Consider the following 25,077-nt stretch of genomic DNA (forward strand, 5'->3'; position numbering starts at 1 on the left):
AAAATCCAGGCCCGGGTCCAAAAATTATTATTGAGCCTAAATTTATTACCAAGGACCAGCCCATGGGCTTGAGATGTATGACCAATCCAGCATTTTATTTTATAGATTATAGGAAATATGGGCTGGGCTGGATGGGTCCAAGAGTTCTTGAAGCCTCACTTTACCATTAGATGATGAGGCGATGAGCAAACGAACTGGGCTCCCTCAAAACATGCGAGCCGTGGGCCCGCGAGGCATGCCTGAAACCCACTTGGACCAGGCAGACAACCTACGTCGAACTTTTCTACAGCTCCAGTGATGTCCGATGTTCTCCAATCCAGGCACCGTTGAGCGTGAAAGAGTGGGAGTGCGTTCAGTGTGAAATCTTGTGCAGAAGTTTACAGCAAAGAGAGAGCATGCGTTCAGTCATCACTGTGAAAGTTTCCATATCACATTTAAGAGCTATGTTTGGGATTAATTTTAAGACGTCGTCGTTTATTTAGTTTGCCAGCCAGTGCTTCAATGGCGTCTCCTTCCCGGCGATTCTTGGGGTCTCTTTCGCGCTTTACCAAAACCAGGTTTGATTTCCCCTACACATCGTCGTTGATTTCGTTATCTCCGTTTTCAACCCTGGAGATTGCATCTCCGTATGACAAACCACCGGGGAACGAAACCCTGAGCGATACGAAAGTCGAAGAACGTTTCATTCTCGATGAACTGTCCGAGTTGTTACCAATCTCGCGTAGCTACTCTGTTTCTGAGAACTATCCAGAGAAAAAGGTAGGAAATTTTAGGGCAGTCGATGGTTTTCTGTTGCCAGAAGAAAAATTGCGGGGAGTTTTCCTTCAGAAATTGAGGGGAAATTCTGCCATCGAACATGCTTTAACGAATGTTGGTGTCGATTTAACTCTGGATATCGTTGCTAAAGTAGTGGATAGATGGAATTTAGGTGGTGAGGCAATGGTTACCTTCTTTAATTGGGCAATGAAGCAGCCAACGATGACTAAGGATATTAGTAGTTACAATGTGATTATTAAAGCTCTAGGAAGAAGGAAATTCTTTGAGTTTATGGAGGGGATTTTACATGATTTGAAGAAAGAAGAAGGGGTAAGTCCTAATTTGGAGACGTTTTCTATTGTAATGGACAGTTTAATCCGGGCTCGTCGAGTGTATAAATCCATTGAAATGTTTGGGAACTCGGAAGAGTTTGGGTTCAAATTTGATACTGAATCTTTGAATGTGCTTTTGCATTGTCTTTGTCGTCGATCACATGTGGGTTTGGCGAATTCTTTCATGAATAAAATGAAAGGGAAGATGCCATTTAATTGTTCAACCTACAATATCATCCTTGGTGGGTGGGCGTGTTACGGTAGAGTTAGTGAAATGGAGAGGAATTTGAAAGAGATGTTAGAGGATGGATTCAATTCCAACTGTTCAACTTTTCGTTGCCTTGTTGAGGGTCTAGGAAGAGCTGGTAGAATAGAAGATGCTGTTGAAGTTTTTGATAGCATGAAGGGGAAAGGTTGTGAACCTGACACTAGTGTCTACAATGCAATGATTTATAATTTTGTCTCGATTGGAGATTTTGATGGATGTATGAAATTTTATAAGTGTCTGTTGAGTAGCACCTATGACCCAGATATAGATACTTACACAAAACTGATTACCGGTCTTCTTGGCTGGAGGAAAGTTGCTGATGCTCTTGAGATTTTTGATGAGATGCTAGGTCGAGGTATTGTCCCTAGAACAGGGACTATAACCCTTTTTATCAAACCTTTGTGTTCTTTTGGTCCACCACATGCAGCTATGATTTTCTACAAGAAAGCTAGAAAAGTTGGCTGTAAGATTTCTTTGACTGCTTATAAGCTATTGCTCATGCGGCTTGCAAGATTTGGCAAATGTGGAATGATGTTGAATATATGGGAAGAGATGCAAGAAAGTGGTCATTTTACTGATATGGAAGTTTATGAGCATGTCATAAATGGACTTTGCAATGAGGGGCAGCTTGAAAATGCGGTACTTGTTATGGAGGAGGCATTGCGAAGTGATTTCTGCCCAAGTAGGCTCATATGTAGCAAACTCAATAACAAGCTAGTAGCTTCAAATAAAGTAGAGAGGGCTTATGGCCTATTTTTGAAAATTAAAGAGGCTCGTCGCAGGGAAACTGCTAAGAAATTTTGGCGTCGTAATGGCTGGCATTTTTGAATCATCATGGGTATTAGCAGCAACAGCAAATAATTTTGCATTCCTGCCCGTTTTTCTTGATAACAAGCTAAGGGTGAATGGGTGACAAATCTTGAAGGTAATTAAAGCTTGCGTAGGTGATTTGTTTTCCTGTGGAGATGATCCGTTTGGCTTCACTTTGAGTACTTTTAGCTATTAGCCCTAATAATTTTAATTTTTTAAAAAAATCTCTTTTTTTTTAAAAAAATAAATAAATAATTGTACTAGCATGGTGGTTGCATCTGAAGCAGTGACTAGACATACCTGAAACATAATTAAAGCTCCATCCTTTGTTCTTACCCTCGTTCTGTCAACAAGATCGGCTTGTTGGAGTACATTTCTTAAACCTCGTTTGGTTAGGATGACAGATACTTTCTTTGACTGGCTGGTAGAGGTGAGTGCCTGCTAAAAAGGCTTATTTCAGAATGGAAACACGGCTAGTTTTTAATAGAAGGATTCCTCTTGAAGATTTTCTTTTATTAGGAATTATGGTGTAAAACTTCTAGTTCCTCCAGGAGAAGGGAAGGACTAATGCCGCAGAGTTCAATCCTTCTGTTCCCACTCTGTGTTTTCTCATGAAGGGGCTACTGAAAGCTGCCAGACTGACAATAAAATACTCGACTTCTTAGTTTCATGAAATGCACATGGCGATCGAGTTTGGTGGTTTGGAAGAGCGCGGCAAGACATTTATCAGTTTGATGCATACTTAGGCGGCAGATTTGGATGGGTACAGAAGGATTGGTGGAGCTAAAGCCGTTACTTTCTTTTAAGGATCTGTTTTGACCTAACAAGTCATTCTCAGGTTTCTTTCTCTTTTTACAATTTTTGTGTAGCGAGAGCTATGGAATCTGAATGATGGGTGTTATCTAGTTTTCTCTTATTGATAACAACTGAAATTCCAACTACTTAAAAGATCCTGGGATTAAGAACAATTGGAGGTGAATCTGCTTGTAGTTCAAAGATAACCGATTGTTAGTGGAATGTTTGGATTTAAGATAACCGATTCTAGGAAGTCTTTGTTAAAGCAGTAGGGGTAAAACCCTGTTGAAGATGCATGCACTAGGGAATTATGGTTCTCAATTTGGCTAATTTTATGGAGCTAAAATCAGGCTGATGTGTGAATAGAACAAAACAATGTTTTCTTTGTCCCCAACACAGCCTTCTATGTTTCTGGTAAGCTACTCATCCATGGCCACATTTTGTAGGATTCTCAAGACATTTTGTGCTTAGTTACTTGTAGCATATGATTAGTCTGCTGCAACTGAGGCAACCCCGATTCTGTGTCTGTTCATTTTCTGTTCTTGTTTTCAAAATCTTTTGAGAGAGTGATATTGATATTCTGCCTCGTCATTTGACACAGATTTATGCTCATGTATGTCTCCCTGTGGTTTTGCTCACGTTGCATTGTGGGATGATGCATCTTCCTTTTTGAATGCTACTCATTTTGGGTTTTGCTATATTTCAGGACTCTATCACCAATCATTTCCTTTGTCCTCAAAGATTGTGTTGGTTCTGCAGCAGCTATAGCTACAAGCCATCAATTAATCGCTGCAATTCCTTGCTTTTATAGTCACCACTGGGCTGGGTAACATACCCACCGATACAAGTTACATGACAGCGAATGGATATGCCTTCAGGTATCTTGTTATTTGAAAACTGAGTTTTGATCGATTGACTCTACATCCTGTATCAATAAAGCTACTGTTTTCTTTGTTGAGAAAGATGTGCTTTGAAATCGCCCGACGAAACTGCAAAAATGTCTTGCACATCTTTTGCCCCTCCTGCAGGCTGCAGTTCCCTTGGAAACATTCTTACTCTAGACCATGGAAACTGGTGAATCAAATGCTCAACTGCTTAACAAGTAAGTTTGCACCCAGATGAAATATTCAGTGGTTGCTCAGTACCGCATCATCTCCTTGTGTCGACAACACTCTGTCGTGATTTTCTTGACTGGGATTAAAGCAACCCATGTCGAGTATTCCGTGGAACATGCGAACGTGGTGCTAAGCAACTACTGAATAGGAGAATCCTGTCTTAGATTAAAGCGTCACATATCGAGCATTCAGTGGAGCAATAGTTCCACACTTCCTCTTGTTAGCAGCTCCTATGACATGGGCCTTGCCCAATCAGTTGGAATGCATGAAAGGCAATAAAAGCTCGCAAAGAACAATTCTTGAACATCTCATCAACTTCACTTCTACTGGAGTATCTTGATGGACGATATACTGCAACTGTGATTTAACACCCATTTCTCAAGAAAAATCTACAATAATAACAAAATCTTGTGCCTTAATCCTGCGTTACTTATGTCTGCTTCCAGGCAATAATCAGGATTTATATCGTCTCTAGAACAGAGCACACCTCTCTCTGAAGGGATTATGATCACATAGCTCACGGATGAATACAGCTATTTCACTGTCTGAAGATTACAAAAGGTAAGGGGAAGGGGAAGGGGAAGGGCAAATCGAATTTCTTTCAAAACAAACTGCTAACCAGATTTCCTAGTAAATGCAATTTACACACTATTGCAGAAATGCGGCTAGGCCGAAAGTGCACCATCTGCAACTATGCATCAATGATTTCCGCTAAATTTATACCTTTAATCTTGGAATCTAATACGTACACTTTCCAACTTGATCCGTCAATTCCATTTGGCATCTGGAGAATCGGTCCGATCCAAGTCATCTCCAAACTGTCTCATTAGCATCCGTGAAAATGGCGTTGTGATGTTCTATAAGGCACTGAACAACCTCGATAGCACCAAAGTCAATCGGCATGCCATCATCCAACGGAATTGGGGAGGAAGCATCTATATTCTCACTCTCCTCTGTAGCCAAAAGAAAAGATGTAAAAAAAGGTGAACAAATTTCACTGTCTTTCATACAAGTAAATTTTTATGGTCAATTACTACAAGGAGATCTACCAGCTCTTCACAAAAGGAATAATTAGTCAATCAACGAATCTAGAAGCAGCCAAATCAAGTCGGATCCATAGTTCGAATTAAGAATATATCTAGCCAACTATATTCACATTCCAATTGCACTTTGAAGGTAAAATGGAATTTAAGTACTTTCATCACATTTTTAGTCATCTAAACAAAATTTTGATGATGCGAAAACGCTTTCTTCAGCCAGGCAATTTGTGCTCATCAAATGCAAAGAAAAAGCAGATAAGAAGACTGCAACATAAATTTGATGAATTATATCGCATGATTATCTCATGCGTTACTCTTAAACATCATGGCATCGATTCTATCACACATAAAGAAGATGCACATTCCGTAAAATTCATAGAGAGATTGATATAAGCAAAAACGACATGAGATAGGATTCTCACCTGCAAGCATGTCCCAGTCACTATAATTCGACACAGGATCCATGTTCTTCTTGGAAGAATCTTTGGATGAGTGATTCCAATATTGCCTATAAAATTCTGGTTTCCGCTCCTTTTGCCACATAATAAGAGGGGCCATTTCCATTGCAAGGCTTCGAGCATCCATCTACAGAAAGTAAACGACTACTTAGGAAGCTTGTCACACACTTATTGACAGTATTTTAATTTTAGGAAAAGCAAAGACTCAATCAAGTAGAGAGCTGCAATCAGATAGTTCAAATATGGAGATCGAGAAGATCTATTGCAAGCACTAACATACAAACATATTACTCAACACGTTGTCTTCATGATTAGAAATCATTTGATAAACAATTCTCATTTATGCATATGCGAAAATTGGGTAAATGATCCACTGACATAAACTCTTCAACGTGTTAACATCAAAATATTACTAGCCCACCAAAACTAAAAGTTGCCTCACAACAACGTAGGAGTGACAAGTTCAAATCCAGGAAAGAGCCCTTCTCCTACTCCTCCTTTACTGAGGGAGCTTTATGCACGAAAGCTCTGTAACCCTCCCTTTTGAACCAAAACCCAAATTTGGTATGGAAAATATGTTGCTCTAAATTAATATTTGGTGTTTAGAGGACTCTGTGGCTGACCAAGGAAGGAGTACTATGAATATGATGTAGTAATGCTTTAAGATGATGAATGTTTTAACTCCTCCAATGCAGACGCAATCTCCAAGCACATATGTTTCAATTTTCAAGAAAGCAAGATAGTGGATGCCATTAAAAACAAAGGAACAATCCCACAACTTATGATTTTGAAGAATACACCGCAAGAAACAAAAGAGAAAAAAAAATTAAGATGAATACAGATGCATAAGGTAACCATCTCAAATCTATGGCTACATTGGTGTAAAGATGAGAAAACACGGGTGAACATCAAGAGGGAAAAGGAGAAAGAGAACTAAAATTGTTACCTTGTTAAGAAACAAATGCACAAACACCCAACAAGAGAGAGAGAGAGATGCTTCCTACCTTGTTAAGAACTGATTTCTGGCAGACACGGAGCAATAAGGCTGTAACAAACTCCAGAGTCATGTAGTTTACACTAGGAAGCCTCTTCAGGATATTTCTCATCGCATGTATGCTAGAACGGGCACCTTTTATCTCATTATAAAGGTCAAAAGTGGTCAGTGGCTCAGGAAGGCTGGCAATGTAACATTTAGCAAGGGCCGCCACATCAACTGGACTTAGACCCTCCGGCAGTGATGCATTGAAATCTGTGACACACCCATACAATTATTATCATTTGTCCAAACTTAAAAAGTTACCATCAACTTTGAGCATTAAACGTTTATGGTACCTTGGTTGTATATAGAAACCAATTGCTGGATGACCTTTTTATCTCCTTCAGCTTTAAACAAGTCATGCGACTTGAGCCCTGAGAGTTAGAAAATAGAAATACTGAAAAAGTTATTATCCGGTCTTCTACAAAAGAATGAATGCATATCATAAATTTAAGAAAACCAGCTTATTTAGTATGATTCTCATATCAAAAAGACCTGATAATATGAGATAATCTGCACATTTGACCAAAATAAGGGGAACAGGCATGCTAGAGTGCTGTCGTTGTACGGTAACCTCAATCGGAACTCCAAATACTGCAAAGAAAAACATAGTAAGACTATTACTATGTGGAAAGAAATTTTGAAGCCAAGTCAAGTTTTGACGCAAACCACTCCAGACATTCCAATCTTCTTTAGTGATCAAAATTCCTCAGTTTAAAATTGCGGAAGTAGAATATTTTAACATGATGTTAAATCAAATTTAGCCAGTACAAGCCTGAAGTCAGTATGTCAGATGCATAACAACCAATGATGAGCATTCGAGAAATTCTTCTGACAAATATAATGTGCAAGTAAGAAGACGGCCCAGAATTACAGAATTGTTATAGGTAAACAACTTTCATACACAAGGCCCCTGTAGTGGTCGAGGACATGCATTATGTATGCAGACCTTACCCCATATAATACGTGTGAATTGAACTTGTGACCTCTAGGTTGTACCCCTGCAACTTATAATGTCGAAATATCTCCTTGTCAAGAGGTCTTAAGAAAATTAAATAGCTATTGATGCTCAAACTGAAAGGAGAATTAACTACTTCCACAGATTTGTACTTTTAGCGTCAAAAGAACAGTTCCATGGCATCATCATGAGAGACGGAGGCAGGTATTTGAAACTTATGCCAAACCATACAAAATTCCAAAATCAATATCAACAGTAAAATATAGGATGTACAAGAACAATATGACTGATTTTAAATATAGGTGAATAGTTAGAGATCCTGATGTTATGTCATTTTCCTCTTAAATAATATCCAGATGAGAGTTAAAAAAATGGGAGAAATTCCTTAGAAGTAAAATCCTTTGCAACGCTACTTTCACCCTATTCCCCTTTGCAAAAATTTCATATGCATTAAGTAATGTTAAGATTAGTTACTTTGTCATTCAACACAATAAGTTAACTTGTTGGGTTGTGGCATTTCACATCATTTATACATATTCTATCTGACGTGGGATGGGCAATCCGATGGCCCAACACGTGCACAACAAACAAGGCCCAACACGTGCACAACAAACGAGACCTAACACTAGAACTACTCTCACATAAAGATCCACACTTGGGACAACAACAAATTGGGGGTTTAAACTGCGGAAGCTAAGGTTGGAACTTGGAACCCAAGACCTCCCCTCCCACAGAAAAATGCACAGAAGCTTCAAATTAATGAGCATTGAGCCAGATATCCATAGGTCAGGAAACTTACCATCAGTGCTTGCAACACCCTGCAAATAAAGATAGATCAGGTTAGAATGAAAGTATAGAGAATGGCATACAAACTAAATCAACAAAGCAGTAGCCCAAGAGTCATAAAACCTTCTGCCATCTTTCGATATCAGTCAAGATAGTCTTACTTCTTTGTGCAGTCTTTTTGGCCACCTGAAATAAGTTCACCATCTCAGGTTGGTTAGCCATTATCCTGTGTTCAGCAAGGTTATTATGGGGTTGTGAACAAAGATGACCATTGGCAATCCCATCAACCAACAATGTATGTGCTCATGTGCTATGTATCATATTTATTGCAAAAAGAATCTACAAGTATTGGAAGAGAAAAGGTTTAGAATAAACTAATTCAAAATACTCTCAACTTTGCACTCAAGTTCCTTCATCTTTAATTCAACTAAACATTATGACGAGGCACTAATTGCAACTGGTCTCTTTATATCCAATGACTCTCGAGGTGGCAGAATCCAAAAATTCATGCACTAGCAAAACTCTCTTAAGTATGAAATAGCCAAACCCCATATCTTCATCTAAAAGAAATGCAAAAAAAGGCTGACTATCCGTTTTCTCTCATTCAAGCCACACAAACTATCCTCTTGTCTTGACAAGAGCGGGCTGACATCTCCAGTAAAAAATAAATGGTAACCCCCATCTTTCATCTTATCAGCTACGCGAGAGATAGGAACATTAAGTTAATCAGCCAAATAAATTTATAGAGTCAGCAATCTGTTCAATGGGGAAAAGTAGCATCATTACTCCAAAAATAAGAGAAGGTTATTTAGTGAGCAGCTCTGACATTGGCCGCATTTGCTGTCTCAATAGCATTTGCAGTATTCAAATCTCGGTAGAGTTTCTTATGAAAGCAGTATAAGATCAATCCAGCAGAGAACTAAGATATTTTGCGAATAACAGTACTTCCATGATGGTAACATCTTTCTCGGTGCATATGTGAGGTTAAGTGGCCAAAGTGCCACATAAGTAAGAAACAGACAAACATTAAAAAACCAATAGAGAAGAACTAATGAATTCTACATCATAAGTCTACACTGTTTCGTAAAGAACTTTCACCCTAATACAATAAGAGAGATGAAGAACAATTAAGATTCTCAACAACAAAGATATTGTTTGAATAAATTACCAAAATTTTATATCTCCAACATATATTGAAGTTTAATGTTCACAAGAAATGTCCATTAGAATAATCAGCATGCCTTACAAAGGTCTAAGAATATCGTTCAAGTGGAAATACCTCTTCAACTTTTATCTTCCCAATAGCAACTTTATCCTTGGTCTCAGAGATCCCCTTCCTAAAAAATATGCCAGTTATAGCAGCTGCAGATACGACACGGTCCTGCATGGCATGCCTGGTAGACGGCTGCCGAAAAAGTTCCCATTTACTTTTTACGATTGACCCTACTCGTTCTGCTACTTCAGCAGCATTACCTTTGGCATCCTTTGTGACTTCACCAACAAGTGTACCAGCTGTTTGCCCAGCTTCTTTAAGCTTCACCCCTGGAGTTAAAATATACACATAAAAGGGTGGAAAATATAACTAGTTGTAACGAAAAAATAAACAAATACTCAAAAGATACCTGAGGAAGAAAAAAAGTCATTAGCCTTCTCACGCCACTGAGGTGAGGTGGCAGAAGACATTGACCCAATGATGAATAGCCGAAACGAATACAACAAAAACTATTAAAGGTGAAAGCCTGTTCCAAAGTAAACCCACAACCACAATCCGTCAACAATACTTCGCCAACATGGATAGCCATAAAAACTGAAGAAATCGAAAATTGGATGTAAAAGTGTAAAACAATGATATGTTATTTTTAGAGGAAAAACAATTAAGCAAAAATGATACCATATATTGTTAATTGTTAGGCACTAGTTCTTCATCATCCTTTATTTTGGCCATCAGCCATTTTCTCTAACACCAAGTACCTGTTCATCCTATATGAATTAGATGCTCCAAACAGAGATAATTAATTCCAAATAACCCATCAGTTTCCCTAGGCTTATAGGCAGAAAATTTGTTTTGCTTCTCAAGCCATTAATCAAGTGTAATTTTTTTTTATATATCTTCAATCAGAGCAATAATTTAGAACAATCACACATCAAAAGGTTTGAATCAAAATTGAACGCAATAGTATCAATCCTAAAAAAGATAAAACCGTGGCATGATCTATTATTGAGTCCACTTCTGCATCAAAAAGTCCTTGAACGGAAGTAAAGGTTTCTCTTCCTCTCCTTACATTCAGTCTACGGCATTCGCATCCACGGAGATCAAATAGGGCCTAATCCTATAAGGTTTCTTCCCCGATCATAGAATTCATCAGCAAACAAACCGGATTGAATAATTAACACGATCACAAGAATCAAAATTCAAAGAGAAAACAAAAATCAACGGAGCCGGATTAAAAACAAACCCTAATTTTCACCAAGCAGAGAGAAGCTGACCTTCTTCAAGGAATCGATCAAAGACGCCGAAAAAGTCGAGTTCTCTGTTGCGACTTCGAGACTCGAACGAACCTCTTTTCGTTTTCCTTTTCCTATTTCTAGAGGGAGAACATTTGAAAAGTCAAATTTTTTTAAAATGTTTGTAAGCTGTTACTGATCGGGTAAATATATATTTTTTAGTTTTACCAACAAAAGAAAAGACGGCTCTGTAATTGCGTGGACTAACGACGTGGCAGCCTCACAGTCGTCAGCGTCTAGCGTTCCGGAAGGCTCTGGGCTTGTTTGGGAATGCTGTGAGGTGCTGTGAGGTGTGGTGTGGTGCTGTGAGTTATAAAACTGTGGTGCTGTGAGGTGAGTTGAAACGCAAAAAGCTGTTTGGCACATAACTTTTAAAACTGTGGTGCGGTGCGGTGCGGTGCGTTTGACGTATCAAAATTACATTTATATTAGATGACTAATAATATTAATATAAAATCACTCAAGGTTTGCAAATGAGCCATTGGTTGAGTGGCAATGACTTTGCATGTCCCTGACTGAGGTCATGGGTTCTAGTCTCACCTCCTCCGAATATTTACAAGGAGGTGTGTGGGCTTCGTCTGCCCCTACGTGGGCTTGATAGTCGGCCCCTGCGTGGGCTTGATTTGTGCCTCCTGCGTGGGGCTTGTTGACACCTGTACTTTCATAGGCTTGATCTGGTGGTGTGTCGTATATTGTGTTTGTACTTGTACTCAAAAAAAAAAAAAATCACTCAAGGTTTACCTTGTACATTAATCTAAAATACAATAATTGACCTAATTTGATTACGTAGGACAAGTCAACATATATTGTAAGTGTTTGGGAGTGTGGTGAGGTGTGGTGAGGTATGATGAGGTGCTGTGAGGTAAAAAGCTGTGGTGCTGTGAGGTGAGTTAGAACGCAAAACCTGTTTGGCGTGTCACAAAAAACTGTGGTGCTGTGAGGTGTGTTGCAACTGAACACAGTTACAACACACTGCCAAACACATACTCTAACGGTCATATGTAACGACTCCGTGAGAGCATCCACAATGGGATGATTTTGAAGTGCTTGAGATGATACTTTCTTGATAAATTAAGCGCTAGATGTTCACAATGGGTACTTGAGATGATACTTTCTTGATAAGTTAAGCACTACATGCACACTTGTGATAAAAAATGACACTTGAAAAATTAGTTCATACTTGATTTTTGAAGTGTATGATAATTGATGAATAGTGAAGAGAGAGGTGATGAAAAAAGAAGAGAGATGTGATGAAAAGTAAGAGAGAGATGATGGAAAGAGAGAGAGAAGATAAAAAGGAAGAGAGAGGTGATGAAAAATAAGAGAGAGATGATGAAAAAGAAGAGAGAGAAAATAAAGAAAATGAATATAGAGTGTTGGAATGTATGGAGTGTTGATGAATAGTATAGATTGTGGGACCCAATCACCCAATTAAATTGTGCCACCTAAGAGAAATGAGAAGAGAGAGAATATAATTTAGTGAAATTTGGAGTGTGTGCACAAGTAGCACCATTGTGGATGCTCTGAGTGTTTATGCCGCTGACGGAAGATCACAGATTGATCGGAACCAACGGCTCTGTTTTACGATGGGACTCGCCTTTAAATTTCTCGGGCCAAAGCCCACGAAAATTTTATGGGCCAAACTTGAAACCAAAAGAACCCTCATAAGTCATATCCTTTTTACCCAAAACCCAAATCAGATTTCTTGGCCCAAAGCCCAACATTTCCAATATGACAGTTTTCTGGACAAGTTGACTTTTCCTTCTAATAAGAGAGAGAACACACATACATGTAAACACACACTAGTATATAGGGGTGAAAACGGTCGGTTTCTATCGACTTCTTTTGATTTTTTTGTCATAATTTTAACCGATTGGTCGGTCGGTTAACCGAACGATTCGATTTTATGGGTAAATTTTTACAGTCCTACTCGTACACATGTAACAATACACATTCACAAATATAATACCGGTAAGATTCAAACCCCAAGAAATACATGAATGGTTAGTCAGCTAGTTGAGCACCAACAAGAGGAGATGTTGAGTACTTGATCTCTTTACTTCATTGCATATTGGAAAACCAGACACAATTCATGGAACGACAAACCAATTGGAAATGAAAAAGAAAAAGAAAATTGGATCTTGAATTTGAACCCCAGCTGGGTTTGATATGCTGTTGTTTTACAATTCTAAGTTACAGTTTTCTTCCTCTTTTGGCAATTCCAAGTTACAGTTGCACATTCTTTCTTGAGCTTTATGCAAGTAAGCACCAAAATGTATGAATACACAAGCTTAAAACATGATTGAACTTCAACAAGCAGATTCTTTGCTCTCATAATCACCCACAATTCTCTTCCAGAACCAGTGATCTCTCCAGACCATATCCATCTTCTCAATCGGGACATTTTTCGTTTCTGGTAGCAAAAAGTACACAAACACAGTCATCACCACCACCCATCCTCCAAAGAAGAAGAAAATCCCAGACTTGAGGTGGCAAAGCATAGTCAGGAAAGCCTGTGCAACAATGAAAGTGAAGAGAAAATTCACTGCCACAACGATACTTTGTCCGGCAGACCGGATCTCCAGCTGAAAAATCTCACTAGGAACTAACCATCCCAATGGACCCCATGACAGTCCAAACCCAGCAACATATATACATATCAGAGCCAATACTAAATAAGAATAGCCTTTGCTTAGCACACCTTGATCACCTAGTTGTGCAGCCATGATTGCTCCAATTGCAATCTGTGACACCAACATTTGTATCCCTCCAAACATGAACAGAACTCTCCGGCCAAGTTTATCGACTAAAAGCATCGAAATGAACGTCGTGATGATCCCAACTCCCCCGGTCAAAACCGCGGACAAGAGTGATGCACTTACACCTAAACCAATTGTCCTGAACAGAATTGGTGCATAAAAAGAGATGACATTGATGCCTGTGACTTGTTGAAAGAATGGTATGCCTATTGCCATCACCAGTTGCGGCCTATACTTCCTCTGCAAGATATTCAAGAATGGATTGTGAATGGTTTTCGATATCAAGCTTGCATTGATAAGATCATCCAGCTCAGCTTGAACATCAGGGGTGCCGCGGATCCGTTGTAGCATAACTTTGGCTTTGTGGTGGTCATTGTTTCTCTGAATAAGGCTGTTGGGTGTTTCTGGGAGAAATAGTGATCCAAAAGTTAGCAGTGAGGCTGGTACTGCGGCCAGGGCCAGAGAGACTCGCCATCCCCAGCCGCCTTTGATCTTTTCAGTACCGTAATTGATAAGGTTAGCTGAGAGTACTCCAATGCCAACACAGAATTGGAAACCATTGTTGATTGCTCCCCTGTATCTTGCTGGTGCCATTTCAGATAGATATAGAGGCACTGACTGTAAGTAAGTACAATGAAAAGGCTCGTGTCAAGCAAACTTTATTGTCACAAAAGCTAACAGAATTTAGGTACTAATCCTTCAAAATACTTAAAAGTAGTGCTACTAGGCAGGGGTGTAAACAGTTGGTTATGGTCGTTTGTTTCCTGGTTTTTTGACATAAATTTAACTGACCAATCGGTCGGTTGTCAGCGGTTATTTCGGTTTGTTCCGGCCAATCAATAGGTTTGACGGGAAGTTCGGTTTTTATGGTTTTTTTCAACACCCATGCTGCTAGCAAAGCTTGAATTGGTTCTTAAGAACATTAACAATCCGAAATCGATTTCATCCTATATTTATCCCTACATGACTTTCCAAATTGACATAAAAAGAAGACACAAAAAAACAGAAAAAGTTGATCACCTGATTTGCAAAACCAACTCCAACACCAAGCAGAACACGACCAAATATCAGCATGTATATATTAGTTGCAGCACCATTGAGGGCTGCACCACCGAGGAATGCAGCGCCTCCGACCAGAATCGATGGCTTGCGACCAAAGGCTCCGGTGATGGCAGAAGCAAAGAAGGAAGCGAATAGGCCGGCAATATAGAGTGAAGAAGTGAATGAAGTCAAGAGTTGGCTATCAAATTTGCAGTAGTTGCTAATATTAGTATCTTCCTTCATCTTAGTGTAAACTTTAGGGAAGAACTTCTTAAGAAATGGCTCCATGGAGGTCACTCCCCCTGATATTCCAATATCATAGCCGAATATGACTCCTCCCATGGCTGCTACCATGCAAGATAGGACAACAAGCCTTGTCATTCCGCCATTGTATTGCCCGCCTTGGCTTGCTACTGCTACTCCTACTGCCATGGTTGAGTCTTCCAAGCTCAAACTCACTAATGGTGTGTGTCTTTGTTAACATTTGTGATCAGTATGTGTTTTTGTAGGCTAGAGAACAAAAAACCGGTCTTCCTTGGCTGCTAGACATCCATATCAGTATACCAAGAATATTTAAAGTCAACGTGATGCGCAATAGGGATTTTTGTGCTAAAACAGCTGGGACGGAGGGTACATTCATCATTTTAGCAAAGTTAAAAGCATGGATAGTTGACTAACTAGGATTGTTTTCTGAATATATGGTAAAGGTATCAACCAGAAATTTTCAAGTGCGGATGTTCACAGCTTAATAATTTGGGCGCTCAACTTTTTAATTGTTTTCAAAAGCTAATCATGATAAATGGGATCCACTCTTTGCATTCCACATGTTTCAAATAAATGATGAGATTGAGGTGCGTAAGTTAATATAGCTTATGAGTGTCTGCATAAGAGAATTCTTGATCTATTAATCATACTGGTTGAGATGGTGAACTTGACCGTGATAACTCTTAGCACAAGTGAAAAGTCGTGAGTTCAAATCTCTTAGGTGTTCTTTATTGCGAGATAGGTCATTGATCAACCCAATGTGTGCGATTGTCACCTTGCATTATCTTTCCGCATTGGATCTCGACCCAAGTCTCAACTGATTCATAGGGTTTGGGAGTCTTTCATGTAATCCGAGATTTTTCAACTAATTGTATGGTGGGTTCCACATCACCCAAAAACAAACCCTTAAAATAACCATACATATAAGAAAATAAAACAGTTGCATACTCCACAACCACAGTTTTTTTACTCCCACTTAGAAAACAGTGTTCTTTGGATTCCTATCATCAAATGACTTCGCTTTAATGCTTTACTTGAATTTCATATGTTAGTTAATTGTGTCCTTCTAGAAGTAAACATACAACACCGGCTAATCAAGTCGGAACTTTTGACTAATGATGATGCAACTTTGAGTGTTTGACTCCATATCCAATATATATATGGTCTACGGCATAGAAAGATTATTTAATGGATTAAAAGTCCTATTATGTCTGTGTCATTTAGTACTGGTGACGAGGGCAATGATGTTATATATATAGACTAGAGAGCACAAGATGTGTAAACCATATCAACTCACGACCTCTTGAGTTCGATTTTTACATAAAACAATATTTTTGTAATCACACACGGGACGTTGATCCAATATAATGAATTGAAAATATTATTATGTATGTGTCATTTAGTACTGTTAACGAGGACCATAATGTTATATTAATAGAGCAAAAGGTGTAATCAAAAGGAAGGAACACAGTGAATAGTCAAAGACCAGCTTGCATGCAGGTTACTGGCAGATATTCATAGAAAGAAGCCAACTGCTATGTTCAAGTAACTTTCATGGTCTGCAATTTTCTTTCATCTCAAGTCTTGACTAGTTAGTCCTAAACATCATTTTTCTTGCATATGCTTCATTCAAACTCAAATTTATCTCCTTAGTCTGCTCACTGACTTCCCCAGCTATTTCTTCCAAAACCAATGCTTTTTCCATACCTTATCCATCTGCTCTATAGGCACATTATTGGTCTCTATCAGTAACAAGTACACAGACAGAGTCATCACCGCAACCTGTTCCCCGAAAAAGAAGAAAATCCCAGACTTCATGTGGCAAATCATAGCGCAAACACATCAACAATAATAATTGTCGGTTATGCGTTGTGGATCCGCACATATTTGTTGTCCTAATTCCTAAACCATCTCTTACTTGGGAGTTGGGCCCAAAAAATATGTTTGTTGTGTCGTTTGTGTGTGAGAGGTGTTTGGCAGTTGCGCCTAACATTTAGTCTAAATAAGGCCCATGTGCACTGCCCTGCCCCATCCGCCATTGGGCCTACTACTCCACCGCTGCAATGTGGTAGCTAGAGAAGTACTACTATTTGGTAATCCAGTATTGAAACTATCCTTTTAAGTTGAAATTAGTAAACCAGTTTTGATCTCATATGCATGAATCAAACCACCACTTGCCTATATTTTCTAACCAATGTCAACTGATATGTTGGTATAAAACCAGCAACCACAAACACAAATTGAGGTTTTTTTATCAAATAAATAGAACTTCTGTCCTTGCACTGTAAGCTTTGACAAGCTAGATCAATACAAAGTCTGCAGTTGATATACAATGCATGGAAACCTTGAATTGGCAAACCTAGCTTGAGCTAGGTTTGACATTCTAATGAGGATAGTCAACCCTTCCTCCTTAAGAATCTAAGCTCAAGAAGTACAGATGACCCAACACAGCTCCATCATTCCTGCCTGTTGCTGCCAATATTCTCTCAAATTATCAAATTCAAGCTTTCTATTGTTGACCTTCAAACACAATAAAAATCCCATATAAAATTTTCTTTCCCAGAGCAGCCAAATTGTCCTAAAATTCTCAGTAAGTACAGAATTTATGTAGCTTGTTCTAGCCTTCAAGGGATGTCTCCCTACATATATTAAATATATTATCCTTATTATGGCATGTAGACATGTCTTCATTATCTGTTTCATTTTTGTGAAACTCTGCACTTGTTTCTGCATTCTGATTTAAATGCTGGTATGGGGTTTTGCATAAATGCAGATCATGAACTTAAATAAGTATCAAGAAATTAAGTACCTTCACATGTATGGCCATACTTCACTTTTATGTGTTTGCTTCCAGGATAAACCGCAATAAACTATAAAAACATATATTTGCTGTGGGAACCGCCGAATCTATGATTGAAAAACAAGTTCACAAAGTTTGTTCACACATTTGGTTCAGATGTGAGAATTGTTGTGTATATATATATATATGTTAGGTATATATAATTGTGTATTGTGCTGTCTCTTTCTCTTCAACTCTATCTACCTATATAAATCTCAAAACCAACGGAAACCAACTAACTCTACTCAACTAGTAAAAAAATGTCTAAATCTCAGACTTCTATAGAACTTCCTGTATTTGATATCTCTCAACCTTTAATCCAATCCTCCCTCTCCTCCCTATTACAAGCCTGCAAAGAATGGGGATTCTTCCGCATCATCAATCATGGAGTTTCCAAGGAACTCTACGGGAAAGTATGTTCCCTCTCAAACCAACTTTTCAATCTACCTTATGAGTCCAAAATCAAGGCAGGACCATCTTCATCTATAAGAACCTATACACCTCATTTCATTGCATCCCCTTTCTTCGAGAGTCTACGAATATCCGGACCTGATTTTTCTGCTTCAGCTCGGAATTCTGCAGATGTTATTTACACTCAACCAAATCCACGGTTCAGGTGAGAATAAACAAACAACACATTACTACTTGACAGCATGTTTTCAACAGATGAACTGTTGAAGATAGTATTATCAACAATTCAATCTGAAATTCATTCTAGATAGAGTATCGAAGTACTAATGTAATTGTGGTTGTTTTCTTGTCAGTGAGGTACTTGAAGAGTATGGAAACAAGATGACCGAGCTGTCAAAAAGAATCGTAGAGATTATATTAATGAGCATGGGGAACAATTTTGAGAGAAAATATGAATCTGAATTCAGTAACTGTCAAGGTTATCTGAGGATAATCAACTACTCGCCCCCGGAAGGTATGAACGAACAAGAACTAGTAGAAGGGCTTGGCATGCACACTGACATGAGCTGCATAACAATCGTTTATCAAGATCATATCGGTGGGCTTCAAGTGAGATCTAAGGAAGGCAAGTGGATGGAGATTGAGCCTTGCGAAGAAACACTTGTAGTGAACATTGGAGATTTAATGCATGCCTGGAGCAATGGCAAGCTCAGGTCATCCCAACACAGAGTAGTTTTAAGGCGATTTGTCAACCGTTTCTCTCTGGCTTTCTTTTGGTGTTTTGAGGATCAGAAGATGATATTTTCTCCCAGGGAAGTGGTTGGAGAAGGGAATAAGAGGATTTACAGACCATTTGTCTGTGCAGACTACTTGAAATTCAGAGAAAGCAGTGAAAAGGGAAAGTTTGAGAAAGTTGGATTTACTGTAAAGGATTTTGCAGGGACTTGATGCTGAAAGTTCATGAAAATCTTCTGTACAAAACCCTCCCCACCTCCCCCCCCATTTTGCCCCGTTTTTTGTATGTTTGTTGACCATTCTCTTTGGTTGTGGAAGAAGCCAATGAGGGATTTAAATAAAGAATGTTATTTTATGTAAGGTCTCTTTTGGGGGTTTGAAAAGTTGTTGCTTTTACATTAGATGTTCATTTAGGATTATAATAACAATGATGTCTGCTAATGAATCAAGAAGAACAAACATATTGAGTGACATGGTGGCTAACTTCTTCAAGAATCACCATTTCTTCAGGGTATGCCATCTCTCATGTGCATATGCTGATATGGTGTCATGCTTCATAGGTAAATGCATGCATTCACAAAGGAATTGTATAAGTGGAGAATGTCATGTTTTTTGCTTGAAAACATCATGTTCTCACTCATGGCAAGTTTTCAAAATGAAAAAACAAAATTGTGGTGTGATGTAACACACCTCCCAAGCTATTGGATTAAAATCATATTCTAAATGAATTGCGGAGAACCCGGATCCATATAATTCACCCTTCCAGCCAATAATAGATGATGAGGTCAAACTTCAAAGAAACAAAAACATAGTCAACTGCAGAAAAAGACAAGCCAACATTATTATATTGTCCTCATGAAACATCAGAATGAAAAAAGAAAAGAAAAGAATGAACATAATAATTTTCTGATTATGCTATACCACAAACCCTAGTTCCTTAATCATTAATGAAAGGGAAAAGAATTAAAACCTGCATATTCATCTGGACTGGATGGTTATTGGATTATAAGCACGTCTACAGGAAGCTAGAGCCACAAAGGTCAAACTACACCTCAATTTATCTGTCAGGGAATTGTGGTATCTGGAACAAGTTTGACATATATATGCATATTGTTTCAAAGATTTTACAGTAAGCTTTTTACTTGTGTCTCTGTGAATTTCAATTTTCAAATGATCTGCACAAACAAATGGTCATAACTTCTACAATGCCCCTCTCCCATCAATTTATTTGGGAAGATGTCACCTTATTATCATCAAAACTCAAAAGAAAGACAGAGAAATGGTTTATAAATCACCTTAAACAAACTCCGTACTAAGAATACCTCAGCGGATTGGGTTGCTCCAGGCACGCATTAAATCTATATATTGTTCGCCACAAGAGTTTCTTCACATGGGTCAATGTCCATCCACTTGCTTGTGATCTCACTTGAAGCCAGCCAATGTAGGCTCAATAAACAACTGCTACGCAACTGTGTATACCAAGCTCTTCAACTTCTTGCTCCTTCATAGTTTCCAGGGGCAAGTGGTTGATTATCTTCACATAATTTCGATCCACATTTAGTTCTCAAAATTTTTCCACAAGCTCAAAAGTACAAATCTGTACAATTCCTTTTGATGGCTTAGTCATCGTAGTCCCATATTCTTGTAGTACCTTACTGTCAAACAACAGGAAAAAAACATTGTGAAGAGCCTCGTTAATACTAAAATCGCACAGCCATGCCAAATGGAAGACAACTGCATTATTTGATTGAGTCATTGAAAATCTAAGAAGTCAAAACTTTAATTCATTATATGCTTTTTACTTCGGCTATCAACAATAATCCAGCTGATTTGTTTCTTGTATATGTGACCGAGTGGCTTTGCAGACTTGCAGTTTACACAGTTATCACTTGGTTATTGCTTGGGTTTCAGTTGCAGAATGCAGATCATCCAACGGTATTAATTTGTATGTCAGTGCAGTCTAAAAAAGAAGGGATAGTTTGCACAGAAATTTCTCTTTCAAAATAAAAGGCAACAGTATTAATTTGTATCAGGACTAAGACTCAGCACTAGGACTAACCATCCTACAAATCCATCAAAGTCCAAACATCCACAGGCATTGCACATGTAAAGTATACTCTGACCAATAGAACCAGCAATATCTATTATATTAACTGCTTTGTAGTTCGTAACGACTTGCCAATGAAAGCTGGCTGCATGCGTGTGTGTGTGAGATCGGGACAGAGAGAGAGAATAATCGTATTTTCATAATTGCATAAAAGAGTCATACGTTGAAGTATATGCACCACCAGTTGGGTATATAATGCTATTCAGATGAAGCAAGCACAGAAAATTGCGAAAAAACAATTAAAAGAAGGATTACCAGCAAGAGCAGTAACTGTGGAAATTTAATGACTGCCACTATTGCTTCCCTAAGAGGTATTTGCATCTAATAATTGCTTCACTACGTCTCTCATGGTGGGTCTCCATCTCGGCTCCTTCTCAGTACATCTCAAAGCAATCAATAGCAACTCAATAGCTTGTCCATTGATCTTCGAATCCAAACAATAATCCAAAAGGTTTGGGTCAATAATCTTCTGTATTTCTTTCGTCCCACTCCAGATAGACCTAACCCAACCCACAATATCCATTCCTTCAGTAAATGATGGATCCAATGCATTCCTTCTCGTAATCATTTCAAGCAAAACAACTCCATAGCTATAGACATCAGACTCCTTGCTGCTTGTAGGCATAAATGCATTTTCTGCCAAAGGTCACGAAAAATATGATCATTGGAGGTCAGCATATGGTAAGCATAATAAAAGATAATGCAGAATAATTACCTGGTGCCATATATCCAATAGTGCCTGCAAGGGAAATTGAGGAATTTGTAGCAGAAGACAGATCCAGAATCTTGGCAATGCCAAAATCAGATATACGAGGCTCCATCTCAGAATCCAGAAGAATATTCTGTGGTTTGATGTCTCGATGCAGTATAGCAGGATCACAGTCATGATGGAGATAAGCCAATGCATGAGCGGTTCCAACCGCTATGTTATAGCGATCATTCCATTCTAGAGCTGGTGATGGATTAGCCCCATGTAAAACATCATAAAGGCTCCCATTTTGCATGTACCTGTACAAAATTAAACCGTAGTCTTTTCTAAACCAAAAGTCTTCCACCTTCACAAGATTTCGATGCCTGATCATCTCCATGGTTTTAATTTCTCTAACCATACTTTGACTTCCACCTTCATGCCCCAAGAACTCGAGCTTCTTTGCAGCAAACTCTCTGCCAGGACCTAGTGAGGCCTTATAAACAACTCCATGGGCTCCTCTTCCGATTATGTACTTGTCATGTAAGTTCTCTGTTGCCACCATTATTTGATCAAGTAGGGGCGACGATTCCCCTTGGGCAGAAATATCCTTTTCCTGCTTTGGTCTTTTGCAGAGCTGTAGCATACATACTAGACCAAACAGTATAAAAACAACACATAATGAAGAACCAACGGCTATCATTGCAATTTCTAGTTTGCTCAGGACTTTTCGCTTGCTTGGTTTATGATCACAAGCGTTGAAATTACGGATTCCAGAGCAAGTTGAGCCTTCTGATGGAGAACAATTTATGCATAGGCCAGCATTTCCCACAAATGATGATGGAACTGCATTAGGCATTTTCATAAGTTTTTCTGGAATGGGACCGGTGAAATTATTGTACGAAACATTCACCTCAACTAATGACTGCATCCTGCCAAGAACTTCCAAAGTTCCTGTCAGATTATTGCTAGATAAGTCAAGTCGTTCCAGTTTCATCAAATTCCCAAGCTCTGTCGGTATCTTTCCACTCAATCCATTGCTGCTAAGATTCAATGCATAGATTAGGTTAGGTAATGCTCCCATGAACGAGGGAACCTCACCTCTCAGAAAATTTCCACCAATTTGTATCTCTGAAAGCATTTTTAATTTGGACAAAAATGATGGAATACCGCCAGTGAAATAATTTTCTTTCAATATTAAAGTGGATAGGCTTGTCCAATTTCCAAAACTTTCAGGAACTGAACCACTTAACAAGTTGTATCCTACATCAAATATTCCTAACCGGTTGCAATGTGATAGCCGAGATGGCAAAGAACCTTCCAAGCGGTTGTGCGACAAATGCAGCTCTCCAAGCTTTACGAGATTACCTAGTTCTGCAGGTATGGTCCCCATAAGTATGTTCCTGGACAAATCAATGAAGGTGAGACTGGTACAGTTTACCAAACTTGATGGAATTGCTCCTGCAATACGATTTTCACTGATATCCATGTACAACAGGTTTGAATTTTCTGCAAATTCTGGGAGAACCCCTGTGAATTTATTCTTTTTCAGGATCATTCGCTGTATAGTAGAACAGCTTCCTATTTCAGAAGGTAAGCTACCTTGGAGTTGATTGAGACCCATATTCAGAAACTCCAATTTCTTTCCAGAGCAAATATTTGTTGGAATTTGACCAGTGAACTTATTATTGGTGAACTCTAACTCCACTAGGCTGCTGTTTATTCCCAAGTTCTGAGGTATGACTCCAAAGAACATATTATTAAACAACGAAATGGTTTTAAGCTGCTTGAGCTCAGCCATATGGTCTGGAAGTTCCCCAGAAAGACTGTTATTATACAAAACCACACGCTCAAGGCTTGGAATCTTCCAAATGCTAACAGGAAATTCACCGGTTAGGCGGTTCTCTAATAGTTCAAGCCACTCTAGTTCAGTCAGCATTCCCAATTCACTTGGAACTGCACCCTCGAGTTGGTTCCGAGCCAACAGCAACCTCCTCAAGGACTTGCACTTTCCTAGTTCAGGTGGAATTGTCCCAGACAAATGATTTTCAGAAAGGTAAAGAAATGAAAGCTTATCTAGTAGGCCAAAAGAAGATGGGATACTGCCCACCAAGTTGTTTCCCTCGGCATAAAACTGCGTTAGGCTGCTACAATTGCCCAAAGCTGTGGGAAGACCTCCTGTAAAGGCATTGAATGATAAATCCAAAGCTTTTAACTTCTTGCAACCACCCAATCCCAAATAAATGCTACCCTCAAAACTGTTATAGCTGAGATGCAATTCATGTAGGTTCTCCAGATTGTTTAGACTACTAGGCAACTCTCCAACCAATTGGTTTTGATACAGAGAAAGTCTTTCCAATTTACTACAGCTCCCAATAGAATATGGAATTGTACCAGATAGATTATTGTTATACAAGTATAGATCCAAAACTTCACTCAAGTTACCGATATTCCTAGGAATCGAACCACTAAGGCTATTATCATTTAAATATACATATGTCAGGTAAGGAATCTGAAACAACGATTCAGGTATTTCACCCCTCAATAGATTAGAATACAAATTTAAGAACTGTAAATTTTGCAAATCTTTCAAGCTATTAGGTATCTCTCCATGGAATCCATTCCCGGATAAATCCAACAGATCAAGTCGACTACAATTGCCAATCTGTGGTGGTATTCTGCCGCTGAAATTGTTCAAGCTCAAATCAAGACTCTGCAAGCGGATCAAGCGTCCAATTTGAGGGCCCAATTGACCACTAATGTCATACCCAGAGAGATTCAGATGCACCACATTGAAGGCACGATCACATTGTACGCCCGCCCATGAACATGGGTTGGAATCAGAAGCATTCCAGGTCGAGTTTATGGAAGGAGGCAAAGAGTTCCAATCCCCCATGAGTGACAATAAAGTCAACCCATCCGAACTCAAAGCAGTAACATTCACATAGTATACAGAGAGACAGCACAACAGGAAGACAAGGTGCATGGTAGTAAGATCGAGAATAACTTAAAATGGAGAAATACGGGATTCAAGAGCTTACCCGCTTGAGTTTGCAATCAGCAAGTAATTCTTGAGTTGCTGAAAAAGAAGAAGTAATTCTCAAGTTATCATAGAAAATGATGAGATGGTTATTCTTCTCCTTCAACTTGGAGATTTTATAATATATGTTAGATTGGCAGCATTCAAGAAGCATCTTGCTAAGTCTGTGATTTTCCCATGTGATTGATCAAAAGAGTCACTTCAATGGTTAACTAGTGGGTAGTGTGCATCCTGCGTCCTTCGAAGTTCCAAATTCCAATGGTGAGAAAGTCAAAACTGTGCGTCTACTCGCTCGTTGAGTCAAAGTGTCAAACTTGCACTAAATAAATATATT

The 25,077-nt window shown here is 38.8% G+C and overlaps 5 protein-coding genes across 10 annotated transcripts; 2 read left to right on the plus strand and 3 right to left on the minus strand.

Moving 5' to 3' along the window:
- Nucleotides 1–245: 245 nt before the first annotated feature.
- Nucleotides 246–4,383, plus strand: LOC119985696 (putative pentatricopeptide repeat-containing protein At5g43820). Of its 4 annotated transcripts, XM_038830021.1 has the most exons (3): nucleotides 246–3,375; nucleotides 3,668–3,839; nucleotides 3,925–4,383. In XM_038830021.1, exon 1 carries the CDS (start codon nucleotides 502–504, stop codon nucleotides 2,182–2,184), a length of 1,683 nt encoding a protein of 560 aa, XP_038685949.1. In that variant the 5' UTR covers nucleotides 246–501; the 3' UTR covers nucleotides 2,185–3,375; nucleotides 3,668–3,839; nucleotides 3,925–4,383. The 4 variants fall into 4 exon arrangements, with proteins under 4 accessions (XP_038685949.1, XP_038685946.1, XP_038685948.1 ...); XM_038830018.1 differs by having other exon boundaries at nucleotides 3,668–4,383; XM_038830020.1 differs by having other exon boundaries at nucleotides 246–3,004; nucleotides 3,668–4,383.
- Nucleotides 4,384–4,570: 187 nt separating this feature from the next.
- On the minus strand, nucleotides 4,571–10,972 carry LOC119985697 (uncharacterized Rho GTPase-activating protein At5g61530). Of its 3 annotated transcripts, XM_038830023.1 has the most exons (11): nucleotides 10,842–10,935; nucleotides 10,246–10,325; nucleotides 9,977–10,093; nucleotides 9,634–9,896; nucleotides 8,478–8,540; nucleotides 8,368–8,386; nucleotides 7,106–7,204; nucleotides 6,907–6,984; nucleotides 6,579–6,823; nucleotides 5,539–5,701; nucleotides 4,649–5,029 (listed from the first exon to the last, which is right to left on the minus strand). In XM_038830023.1, exons 3-11 carry the CDS (start codon nucleotides 10,035–10,037, stop codon nucleotides 4,884–4,886), a joined length of 1,137 nt encoding a protein of 378 aa, XP_038685951.1. In that variant the 5' UTR covers nucleotides 10,038–10,093; nucleotides 10,246–10,325; nucleotides 10,842–10,935; the 3' UTR covers nucleotides 4,649–4,883. The 3 variants fall into 3 exon arrangements, with proteins under 3 accessions (XP_038685953.1, XP_038685951.1, XP_038685952.1); XM_038830025.1 differs by lacking the exon at nucleotides 10,246–10,325 and having other exon boundaries at nucleotides 4,571–5,029; nucleotides 10,842–10,972; XM_038830024.1 differs by lacking the exon at nucleotides 10,246–10,325 and having other exon boundaries at nucleotides 10,811–10,943.
- A 2,021-nt stretch (nucleotides 10,973–12,993) lies between these two features.
- Nucleotides 12,994–15,177, minus strand: LOC119986000 (hexose carrier protein HEX6). The gene is made up of 2 exons (XM_038830514.1): nucleotides 14,639–15,177; nucleotides 12,994–14,236 (listed from the first exon to the last, which is right to left on the minus strand). Exons 1-2 carry the CDS (start codon nucleotides 15,089–15,091, stop codon nucleotides 13,169–13,171), a joined length of 1,521 nt encoding a protein of 506 aa, XP_038686442.1. The 5' UTR covers nucleotides 15,092–15,177; the 3' UTR covers nucleotides 12,994–13,168.
- A 2,769-nt stretch (nucleotides 15,178–17,946) lies between these two features.
- LOC119985137 (gibberellin 20-oxidase-like protein) lies at nucleotides 17,947–19,677 on the plus strand. Its single transcript, XM_038829324.1, has 2 exons — nucleotides 17,947–18,378; nucleotides 18,527–19,677. The coding sequence occupies exons 1-2, from the start codon at nucleotides 18,023–18,025 to the stop codon at nucleotides 19,119–19,121; spliced, it is 951 nt and encodes a 316-aa protein (XP_038685252.1). The 5' UTR covers nucleotides 17,947–18,022; the 3' UTR covers nucleotides 19,122–19,677.
- An 807-nt stretch (nucleotides 19,678–20,484) lies between these two features.
- On the minus strand, nucleotides 20,485–24,983 carry LOC119985136 (receptor-like protein kinase). The gene is made up of 3 exons (XM_038829323.1): nucleotides 21,731–24,983; nucleotides 21,271–21,651; nucleotides 20,485–20,563 (listed from the first exon to the last, which is right to left on the minus strand). The coding sequence occupies exons 1-2, from the start codon at nucleotides 24,687–24,689 to the stop codon at nucleotides 21,320–21,322; spliced, it is 3,291 nt and encodes a 1,096-aa protein (XP_038685251.1). The 5' UTR covers nucleotides 24,690–24,983; the 3' UTR covers nucleotides 20,485–20,563; nucleotides 21,271–21,319.
- Between the last annotated feature and the right edge of the window lie 94 nt (nucleotides 24,984–25,077).

Source organism: Tripterygium wilfordii, chromosome 19 (assembly GCF_013401445.1).
Source record: "Tripterygium wilfordii isolate XIE 37 chromosome 19, ASM1340144v1, whole genome shotgun sequence".
Classification (NCBI taxonomy): Eukaryota; Viridiplantae; Streptophyta; class Magnoliopsida; order Celastrales; family Celastraceae; genus Tripterygium; species Tripterygium wilfordii.